This window comes from Musca domestica, unplaced genomic scaffold, assembly GCF_030504385.1.
Source record: "Musca domestica strain aabys unplaced genomic scaffold, Musca_domestica.polishedcontigs.V.1.1 43, whole genome shotgun sequence".
Taxonomy (NCBI): Eukaryota; Metazoa; Arthropoda; class Insecta; order Diptera; family Muscidae; genus Musca; species Musca domestica.
In genome coordinates this window covers 6,513,243-6,525,445 of record NW_026712332.1, presented here as the reverse complement: position 1 = coordinate 6,525,445, position 12,203 = coordinate 6,513,243, and the positions used below count along the sequence as shown (strand labels likewise).

At 33.6% G+C, this 12,203-nt stretch overlaps 1 protein-coding gene across 1 annotated transcript in view; it reads left to right on the top strand.

Annotated features, from left to right (window-relative positions):
- Window positions 1-12,203, top strand: part of LOC131804370 (transmembrane protein 132B-like) — an 80,466-nt gene that overhangs the window by 31,856 nt on the left and 36,407 nt on the right. The window contains 1 exon segment of the mRNA XM_059127202.1: window positions 9,199-9,404. Coding sequence (XP_058983185.1) covers window positions 9,199-9,404 — 206 coding nt within the window.

Genomic DNA, 12,203 nt, shown 5'->3' with positions numbered 1-12,203 from the left:
GCATACATATTTTTAAAAAAATATGATATATTAGTTACATTTTACACGTGGTTAAAACTTGCAGACAAACACATTTTTACAAACAATTATGTTCCATAGCTTCAAATTCAGTTGAAGTTTTGTAAACTCGTACAAGAAAGCAGCCATGTATAAACTTACGTTTTTTCTCGTTCATTTCACTTTTCCTTCAATTGGTTTATAATACACAAAATTCTTCATTTTATTATGGTTTATTAAAAAAGAGTAAACAAAAGAACTTCAATGACAGGAATGACACGTAAAGAATTTGTAAAGAACTTGCGACAAGTAGATGTCATACTATCAAAATATTCGAATATATAAACATTGTTATGTTTAAAAATCTAAAACGCGCTAAAAGCACCAACAGAAAAGATGAAAAGCGTACGTACAGTGCTTTTTTTTCGTTTCGCGCTATGCCCACTATTTTGGCGTTTTAGGGGGTCTAAAAAGCACCATAAATAGCGCGAAAAGCACTAAGTTGGCATCGCTGCCGGCAATTAGAATAAATGATGGTTGTAGTATTTTGCAAAAGTAATAGAAAATATAATGTACGTTTGTAGTTTTTTTTTTTAATAGTATATTTGATTCAAAATATAGGTAGGTTTTGATAGTTCTGTTTACTTTAACAAAATTCTGTTAACTGAAATGTTTTCAAAGTAGCTTTGTGGGTCTGCTAGTTAAATACGAATTTATCGACATGCTTAAATATTGAAACCCCATAGCTTTATTTGAAACTAGCTGACCCGGCCTGCGTTGCCCGCCCGTACATTAAGCCTTTAATGTATATTTTTAAATATAATAAATCACCGATCTGACTTATGTAAGCGGCACAATTTTTATTGTGTATTAATAATGACTCCATAGTAATTTCTAAATAGAAATAAATATTCATTGGAAAAATTATAATATATGTTCACCTACCCTCGGTTTTAGATATTTTGAATAGCCTGATCTTACTTTTTAGCCATAGGCTTTAATTTGAGTGTTAAACCCCTATAACCCCATCTATAATAGCCCCATGTGAAAACTCAGCTCAATTTTTGGTATTATAAAGAGCTTAGTAACATTTTTCATTTGAATGGAAAAATTTTAATTTATATTTTCAACGTTTAGAATACCGTGCTGCGTGGTATTAAGTTTTGTCCACCTCATAATTGAGGGCAGAATGATTTCGGAATAGTCAAAGATAATTACTCTCTTACACCCATTTCCGTAAGATGAGAAATATTTTTTTTTGTTATTTATATTAAAGTCCATATATTTCATCACAGTATAATTCAATGACGATTAAACAAATGTTCGGTCCCGTGTTACTTTCTCATATTCGTAATTTTTTTCATGTTTCTGCCACAGTCTCCGACTGAATGAATCCCAGTGTGACAATTTGGTGTTTATTTTCTATTCATAACACACATTATTTGGGAAAGTAGACTTGTGGGTACACTAATGTTGGGACTATACTTAAAAAATGCCTATATGGACAATTATCTTTAAGATGGTTCTCTAAATACAATTTTTTAGAGAAATCAATTGATGAATGTGGTCAAGACCAAGATGGATTGAAATGGAACATTTTATACGAAAAGGTTCTCTACCCCCATTAGAAAGTAAAATGCGAAATAAGGGCCAGAAAAATGAAAAAAGTGTCCAAGATCCCGAAATAGGAAATAATAGATGTTTATACCAACACGTGATCATTTTTTGCAAGTTTGGTTTCTTCTCAAATTACCAACATTTGCCGAAATTAGTATAAAAAATATGCTTAAAATGTAAAGTATACTTGAAATCGGGTTGTAACGTTATACGGGGGTTATGACCCATATCATGTCTTGCAAAAGCGATTTAAGGTATCATGAACATTTAGAAAGAATTTTTGGAAGGATAGAAATCCTTTCTTACTTTTACTTTGTTTATGAAAGATCGCCATTTAAAATCGTATTGCGCACTCATTTCATTTTTAATATAATTCATATACTTCAATTGAAAAAATTTCACGCTATTTTTTTTTCATTCACAAGATACCATTCCGAATTGTATGAAAAAAACTAACATAACTTTCATTTATATGCTGAAAATAATTCTTTAGTTTGCACACAAAAAACGATTGAATTCAATATAATAAGCTGAATTGAAAAAAAAATCGGAAAAGAACAACAAATTGAAAAAAGAAAAGAAATCTTTAACTTGTTCGCTGTTTTTTACAGCAAATGTTTCAGGTCCTTACGATCAATATTATTATTTTGAATATTATTATTAATATTATTATTTTGAAATTCGATTTTAGAATTTTTGCAATGAAAAAAAAAAAGTAATTATACTTTAAGTTGGTGTGACCGCGTTAAATTATTTCGACACTCAAAAAATCGCGTCAATTAACTGAAAAACATTTTGTTTGAATATGTATCAGAGTCGGTTGTCCGTTGCACACCTTTGAAGTACTGTCCACATCCATTTTATAATAATTGATATATTTATAGTAATGTAATCAATTGTGAAACAGTTTCCTCCACAGTTTTAAATATAAAAATAAATATCGGTGTGACTGCAAATATTTGCCAGTTCTGTATTATTATGCCCTACACCATAGTATGCAAGGTATATTAATTTTGTCATTCCGTTTGTAACACCTCGAAATATAAATGTTTAATGTATATCCGCAGCGCGAAAACTTCCCACTTCGTGGTAGCTGACCCGGTCTGCGTTCCCGGAATTTCTACGTTTATTCATAGAGAATAAGCTGGCTGTTGGCAACTTATTCTACTTAAGTTAACTTACAACTAAAATTTTTAGCTAATAAATTTTTTATCAAGAGATGAAGCCATGTTTAAATCCCAGAACACTATTTTTTATTACCCATTACTCTAATTTATTATGAGTTTTATTCACAAGAAAAGGAACAAAAGTATTATGCAGAAAATATAAGAACCGTGGCAACCAATTTAAAGTTTTTGTTGCCATAAATAATTCGACAATAAAACATGATACACGGACATGTTGATTAGGAGGTACCTTAATTGGTACCAGATTATGTTAATGAAGTTAGGACGTGAGAAGACATTTATTTAGGCCCACCAAGAGATCGTGCTTACCAATACTGCCCAATACTTTCGTACGGAGTAAACTTTGGATAAGTCTCCGGAGCTTAAAGCCGAGTATAGCCGGATTCTACGGGGAGACTGATTTGAATCATACGCAGTCGTCGCAGTGTCTCATAGGGAGAAACTGGACGAGAAGCAGGCGTCGTTCTACTTGACGCTCCATTCGGTTGTAAGGTCGGATATCAAGTCAGTTAAAGTAAAAGTAGTATTCAATGGGTCAAAGAAGAGAACAAGCGGGTAATCTTTAAATAATATTCCTCCTCCCTTGAATAACTTTAACTGCAGATTTAAAAATTGATTTTCACTGGTGACATACAAAGAGATGTATCGCCAGTTATAAGTCCAAAATCATAAAAAAAGAATTGCTAAAACCAAGACAATTCGATTTATCTAGTATAGAGGAAAAGAAGAAGTAACACGAGGGTAATGTGTTACATCACAAAACAAAATTCAAAAGAAAGGAAATGTTATTGCAAGTGAACAACCTTCATGTTAACCTCTGTGTGTACCAGGTAGAACTTTTGAATGAATACTAATGAATACTGAATATTATTATGAGTGTCATAGTTTGGGGACATTTAATTAATATATCCAATCGGAGACAGGTAATTTGTATTCATCCAGCTATAAAATCTTTGATCATTATATATTTTAGATACATAGTTATTTTCATGATCACTGATTCACTGAATAAATTAATAAATTATGTTACAGACGTGCAAGCCAACTGGGGTAGTTTTGGATTCTCCATAAACTATCCTGTTGGAATATCGTTTGTTGCTAGATTCATAGTATTTGCCAATACAATATCTGAGAACTTTCCGATCAGAAATTTCCATTTCATTAATGATGAATTGGGAACGCATACAGAAATTCCGGTTTTATACTGGGGAACACCGCAGTTAACATCATCCAAATCTGATATATTTTGACGAAACTGGACACAAAACTTTCTATTTGAAAAGAAGCTATAAAATAATTTGATAAAAAATTGATCAATGGATCATGGTGCAACTTCATATCATTTTATACAAAATTCCTATGTGTGATGCGTGATCAAAAGCTTTTTCTACATCTAATGAAAGAGTTCTGTCCATTTCCGTTCACGACGATTACACACAATATCATTTTGGAATTTATGAAGGTCATCTGTGGTAGAATGTCCTTGCTTGAAGCGAAAATGTACTTCGGGAATATACGCCGTAGATCCCATGATTTATTTTAATACCAATAATTTGTTCGAGAAATTTTCCTAAGTTTGAAAGCAGAGAAATTGGTCTTAAATTAGTTTTGTTTGGTTTTTTAACAACGGATATAATTTTGGACACCTTCCATTTTTTTTTAAAAAATAGGAGTTATTTAAACAATTAAAAATTAAAAAAAAAAAACATTAATTATTCCATAGCTTTTGCAGGAAGCCTTTTAAGTATATGATTGGATATGTTGTCCAAACCACATGACTTTTTATTATTCATTGGTTTGCAAATATTGCTAATTTCATCCATTGTTGTTAGTTGAGGGATTCCCATGTGATTGATTGAGGATTCTGCATCAGTAAAAGTAACAAGTGAAATATATTAGCTATTGCATTATTGACAACATCTTCCTTTTCCTGAATGGTGTCATTAGTAGGTAAGTGGTTGAAAATACTGCCAAAAATTGTTTTAATTTCTGGCAGGCAGCTAAATCGTCTTCAATAATAACCCCATTTTCAGATAATCTATTTAGGTTTCCTTTTCATTTATAACATATAATGTTATAAACTTGTTTATGTGCCTTTGACCCAGTTTTATTTTTCTAACCCTTTCAGAGAAAATTCTAGCCTGTCCAATCTCTACTTGTTGTTTTATGACAATAATTTATCCGCGTGAACTAACGGTCTGATTCGAGTGGGAATGAGACTGAATAACTCTGGATTGAGTTACAATGAGAGACATCCTGAAAGAGTTGTTTTTCAAATGAACGGGAGTAGACTTTGGTGGCCCTTTCAGTATTACGGACCATCTGCAGATGCCTCACTAGCTACATTTTCCAGATTCGTTGGTAAGCGCGCGGTCGTAACTTTGTCGGAAAAGCTTTTACAAGAGTATTGTGATGAAGTCTCTAGGAGAAAAACTATGTGTCAAATAGAGCGAAAAAGGATTCGCTTGCACTTTCATAGCTCCATGTGCACCACACACTAACGGCCTTTGGGAGGCGGCCGTTGACGAGTTTACGACACTTCTCGTACGAAGTGAAGCTGTACTAAACTCGAGACCGTTAAGCTCAGTATCAGGAGATCGGAATGATTTAGTTCCCCTGACCTCTGGTTATTTTCTGAGAGGAGCTTCTCTAACGATAACTTTGTCGAAGTGGACACCGATTTTTTGGCTGTAATTCGCTGCCTAGATTCCGGGAGTTTGCAAGTTAAGTTAGGGGTTAAGTTAAGAGGCGATTGCAATGCAACTTTTAAAAGCTTCGCATTCTTAAAATCCGTGTAGTTACTGATTTAGAATGAAATCACGGAAACCGTTGTAATTTTTATAGACTCGTCGAGTCGAAAACTCATATGGCTGAGGGCATAATTAAGCAAAACTTACATCCAACTCTCATAGAATAAACTCCTAAACGCCGTGAACAATAATAACTATAGAAGTGCTTGTGATCTCAAAGTATTACAAAGTCACACTGCTAAAAAGTAACGAAAGCTAAATTATTAAAACCAATAATGAAAAAACAGAAGTACAGACGAAACGGACATAATCCTTTTTTCGTTCCTTTATTTTAAGCCTAGTTATATTTAAAAAGAAAACAAGTAAGCAAAGGCTATAGTCGTGCGGGGCCGACTATGTGATACCCTACAACACCACAATATGATAGAAGCCCCCTTATGTCCAAATCCATTTTGGGAGATTTCGATTTTGAAATTATGTTATTAGTTGTTGTCGTCCATTTACAGCTGAATATAATCCAATGGTCATCCAAAATGCTACACTTTTTTCCTGTCCTTAACTCTCTTCTCAGGAGTGTCGATTTGCTTCAATTGTGTGATCAGGAACATTTTTCTGTTTTTGGTTCATTTGAACCCCTAAATATTTTGCGATCATCTCCAAAAGCAAGAGGACCCTCTGTATCTCATAATCTAGACTAATCTATATGATTTTCTTGTCTACGATATTCCTTTGTTTATTTCGAATATCGACTATAAGTAATGTTGGTATTTTTCACATAAAAGTAGTGGTCCACTCTACCCGCTGTCCTAAACTCTAACTTCATGCGAGATTTTGTGTTCTTTGGTTTCTATTTGTGATCTTTATAACGGCTGCAAAATCAGGAATATTTTTAATTTTTGTTCCATTTCAACCTCTAAATATATTGCGGACATCTTTGAAAACGATAGACCTAGCCCTTCTGAGCCTAATCCTACCCTTGCGAAAATTTTCGTGAGGATCGGGCGATAATTGCAATCTGTATATAACAACCCCAACCTGTGTTGTAAAGTGCAAAAATATTACAAAATATACACTTCAATATTATAAGTCAAATTGAAAAAATCGCATGCGATAAAAAAAATATGAAAAAATGTCACAAAATACTACAAAATCTATATTAACATCATTATTGGCGTATTTATATACGATTCTTTATAGATTTTATACTTGTATGCCAATAGGGCCTTCTAAATTGACAAAATTTGTCAAAATCGCTCTAGCCATTCTGGAGATATAAGCATTCTAGCTAACATCCCCTTCCTTTGTATATATACATTGTATATATTTCACTATATATATCCGATATATTTACTATCGGCATCTACGTAACGGTCAGAATTAACCTGTTCGTCTATTTGTGATTTCGCCGGCATTAAAAATATTCGCGGTTTAATGGAAAATTTGACTCTTCTTTATCACAAATGCTATGGTCTATTTCAACCACTAAATATTACCCGATGATCATCAAATTTGGAAGGCTTCTGCCCAGCCCAAAACTCTAGCTCCATGCTAACTTTCGCTTCGATTGGTCTATAATTATGATCTGTAGAGCAACTGCAAAGTCAGGAATTTTTTTCAGTTTTTGGTCCATTTTAACCCGTAAATATTATGTGATCATCTTCAAAAGAAATAGGGTTCTATTCTGACCGTAACCCCACCTACATTTTAAATTTCGTGAAGATCGGTCCATAATTGCGACCTGTAGATTGATTACAAATTAACATGGACAGACGTACGGACGGACATACATAGCTAGATCGACTCAGCTCGGCGAGGTAGGAAGATCCTTATATACTTTCCTATGTGGGAAATCAATATTTCGTGGTGTTACATAATTTTTGGCCCAATCAAACTTATAATACCCCCAACACAAAGTGTTGTAGGGTATAATGAGCGATGTTGATCTACACCTCAAGTCAAAATGTGTTGGTTTTTAGTTATGCACAACTGATCAATCAAAGCGAGAAGAGAACGAACGAAGCAAATCACATCTGCTGGAATTAAATAAGTTAATATTAAAGTCACCAACAGCAATAATGTTTGAAAAGCGAGAAAAAAGAGATTAACCGGTCATTACGAAGTATCCTTTAATCTGGAATAGCTACAGATACATCTAATATGTCTGGTGACAACCATGTTTCCGAAATGGCTAATACATCTATAACATTATCTTTCAAAATAGATTTAAGTTCATTCATTTTTAAAGGAGGTTTTAGACTTCGGTAGTTCCAATGGCCTATTTTCATTTGACTAGAGTAGGGTTGCAAGACAGATTTAATATATGTGTTACAGCTAACTATAGGACCTAAATTACTATTAGAAGACATCATATTGTTTGAAAAAATATGCGGTGGGGAGCCAAAACAAATAGAATAATAAAGATGAAATAAAGAGTACAATATAATAAATTTGCGATATAATATTCAATTTCATGTTTAATACAAAATAACTTAAAATACTAGATAGCACAGCTGTTCGTAAAAAATATTAATGAGATCATACAATCAGTGTAATAGTAAAAAATCCTGCTACATAGACGAAACCTCGGATTGTTGCAATAAGGAGCATCAAAAATCAATGTCTCTTTTCGTCCTAACACCATTGCGATCAGTAATTTCCGCTAAAACTTTGTCTCCATTTAAAATTTTAAATTTTGAAATTAAGTTCAGTCGGCGAAGCTTGCCGCAAATTGAACGGAGTTTCGAAGCCGCAGGCGTATAGTGATCGTTGAGATATATACATCCTTTATAACATCACATACACGCATATTTCGGGTTCTAAAATATTGCTTCATAATGTCATCTCGAATACCCACATTATTTAGTTTGACTAAAATCTGCTTCCTATTGTGGATATAGCAGATATTATTGACATCACTTTTATTCAAACTGACTTTAAAGAAATCGGTAATTGATAAAACAGGCATAAGAAGATCATGAATTCCATCTGGTAAGCCACCAATAATGAAGTCAGCACGGTTTAAGCGACGATGAAGAATGTTATTCTCAGCTTCTAAAAGATTCATCTTAGACGACACTGACTCTTCAACATGGTTAATGCGGTCATTACATTTGACAATATCAGACTTGATTTCAGACAGACCCGAACTCAGTTCAACCTTCATATTGTCAATCTCATCTTTAATGCCATTCAACTCGGTTTGATGAACACCAACAAAATTATCAATTTGCCTCTTGAGATCTCGAATGTCGTCAACCACAGCAATATTTCGGTACATTATCAAGGTTTTGATCACATGCCGCACAAATAAATGAACTCACACCAATTGACTTCAGTGTTGAAAGATCTTGAGGTGAGAGTTTGGCACATGCTGAATGAATCCAAAAGACATAGGGTTGCCAAGAAATCCTGGAAATATGACTTTAATTTAACTATCATAAATAAGGTGCCATATGTTTATAAAAGTTAGAAGCTCCATAAAATATGTTAAAGAGTTGAAATCTTTGTCGATGTTTTTGTTATGTATATATATATATACTCTTCAAGGGAAGTGTAGATGAGTATAGTTTTTTATATTTTAAGAATATAAATATAAATAAACTAATCCCATAAAACATTGTATTGAATTCAATTTTATTTATATCTAGGTATCATCTTCGTGTAGTTCCGTGTATGTCGATGGCTCTGAAATCCGTGGTTCATCAAACGCTTCTATAATGGTAAAATACGGAACTTACATTGGAGTTGCTAAATTCGTTGTCTGGATGCCGGAGTTTCCCCTTGAGGTTTACATCAGCGATTTTCGCCTTTCGCAAATTAAAGGGTGGAAAGTAATAGATGAACATCAATATATGTAAGTTCTTTATGCATCATTACGTTCCAAATATAATTAAAAAATTATTTTAAGAAATATAAAATTAAAACTCATTGCAGTTTTTAAAATAAAAATCCAGATCGCCGGTCCCGCTCCCTCCTGCCAAACTTGTTGATATGTTCTTAACATTTTTTTTCGAAATCGCAATTTTCTGTTAGACTCCCCGAAAAGGTTTCTTTTTTTTTGGTCACATAGGTGCCGGATGTTTAAGTATATTGTGATCGACACTTGCGCCAAAAATCACGAATGTCCGCGAATATAAACCGTAGAAGCAAAGACACAAACTACTTGCGATTTGTATTGGTGTAGAAAGTCATTTACAATGTATTGAAATGAAAATTTAGTAGAAAAAACAACGCAATTTCACAAACATTTCGCAATTGTACAAAAATTATGATCAAAAACACTCGATGAGTACTTTCAAATATACAGGGTGAGATGAAAAAACTGCAACCAGACTGCTGTGATTTCTAAGCCACTCGTCCGACAGCTGTTAAAATTATTCCAATGACAGGTCGTTATATTGGTTACAAACGTATAAAATCAGTTTGGTGAAAGTTTTCCAAAAAAAAGTTATTCGTGGTGGAATGCACGCGTGATAGTGTGATTTCTTTATATTTAGCTGGAAAATCACAAGTGGCTATCGTTAAAGCACTCCAGCATTTAAATGTGAATAAATCTTTTGTGTCTCGTACCATCGCTCGTTACCATGATACTGGTACCGAAGCCCGACGTCAAGGAAGTGGTCGGAAGAAAACAGCAACATCAGCAGAAATGATTCGAAATGTAAAGAAGCGACTTGATTGAAACCCGCGTCGCAGAGGCCGAAAAATGGCTCGTGAGCTGAACATATCGCAATATTCCATTCGGCAAATATTGACAAGTGAGCTCGGGGTAAAGCCATTGAAATTCCAAAAAGTTCAAGAACTTACACCGCAACAGTAAGAAAATAGACTCAACGAGCTAAAGAGTTTATTCGCTTGGTCGAAAGTGGTGAACTGCTGAATTTGGTTTTCTCCCATGAGAAAACATTATTTTTCCAGCAATTTGTAAAAAATAAAATGATCGTAAATGATCCAAAGAGGTCAGCTGAAAATGTGCACCTTCGGTTGGCCACCAAAACTCAAGCGCCGGCCATGGTGATGGTGTGGGCCGCCATAACAGCCGATGGTCGCTCTCCGCTCGTATTAATCGATGGTGGCATCAAAATAAATGTCGAATATTATCGCGAAAATATTCTAGAGGGTGTATTAAGGTCTTGGTCACGCAAACATTTTGGCCGCAGACCTTGGACATTCCAACAGGACTCAGCACCATCGCACTGAGCACGCGCCACCAAAGAATGGTTACAGAATGATGTTCCTCGCTTCAATTCCAGCGCTAATGGCCACAAAAATCTCCGGATACCAATCCATAGGACTATTGTGTCCGGAGTATTTTGGAAAGCAAGGTTGGCACTAAAAATACCAAAGTGTCGATCACCTCAAGCAAGCGCTTCCCGAAAATGGGCCGAAATACCGCAGACCAACATTCGGGCAGCGTGTGACGGTTTCATTGGCAGTTTGAAGGCCATAATTCGTGCTAAAAATGACCAATTCGAACAAATCTAAACTTATTCTAAAATTTGATGCTATTTCCGACATTTTTTGCTTTCATTCAATAAAATTTAAAAAAAAATTAAAAAGTATGGCGTTTGACTTTGTTGCAGTTTTTTTTTATCTTTCCCTGTATATGTCTTATATTCCAAAATAACTTTTTAGAATTTCTATTGAAAGTGGGGTTGGCGGTATTGAATTATAAAAAAAGCTATGAAATACTCTCTAATTAGCGCGGCTTAAATGAGTATATATATCATATATTTTCAAGTAATTTCAGATAACTGAATTTGTCCGATTTTCTAACGGTATGTATAATGCATGGAAAACGCTGTATTGCAAAAAAATTAAACATCTTGATGAGTCTTTTCAGAATAAATATGGCTTATATTCCCAAATAATTTCAGATAATCTTATGTTGTTAATAAATTAATGAACTAAAATCAGAGGAAGTCTTTTTGCTAATTAATTTCCGTGCGCTCCAAACTTTTTGCATTTACATCATATTCTTTCAAATAAGGTGTGCTATGTCTCCTTATTATTTCAATAACGCGACCAATGATTTAACTAATTAAATATTGTAAAAACAAAAAAGGAACAAAAACATATGAAAAAACGCGAGTATTTTTGAGTTCATTAAACTTTTAGCAACGAGTGAATATAAGAGAAAGCTACGTGAACGTATTGTTCTGTATATTAATGATTTCCTGAAACCATTTGGGAATAAAAAACATACATATTCTGATAGCTCTCCTCGAGAGCTGTCAGTTCAACGCGCAACTTTCATAGTTTTTATACAATTCCAACCCACTCATAGAATATCATATGTTTACATTTAAAAATATTTAATTCTAATTAGTGACTTAGTGACTTGATAAAAAATACAATGGTATGATTGCATTTTGAGTTGATCCTTAGGGTTGTTGAAAGAGTAAAATATTTTATTTTTAAAGCCATCGATTACTAATGTAGTTTGTTATAGGAGAAGAAATCTACGAATTCTATCTTTCTCTAAGGTTATTGCTTAATCTAGGCAACGTATTTCCACAGAATTATGCAATGATAAGAGAGGTCTTTCTGGTAATAAATTTTATTACGTAGTTTGACAAATGTGGAAAAAAACCTACAGCTCAAGATAAATATTTATTTTTATATACTTATATTTAATAAACTAATCAAACTA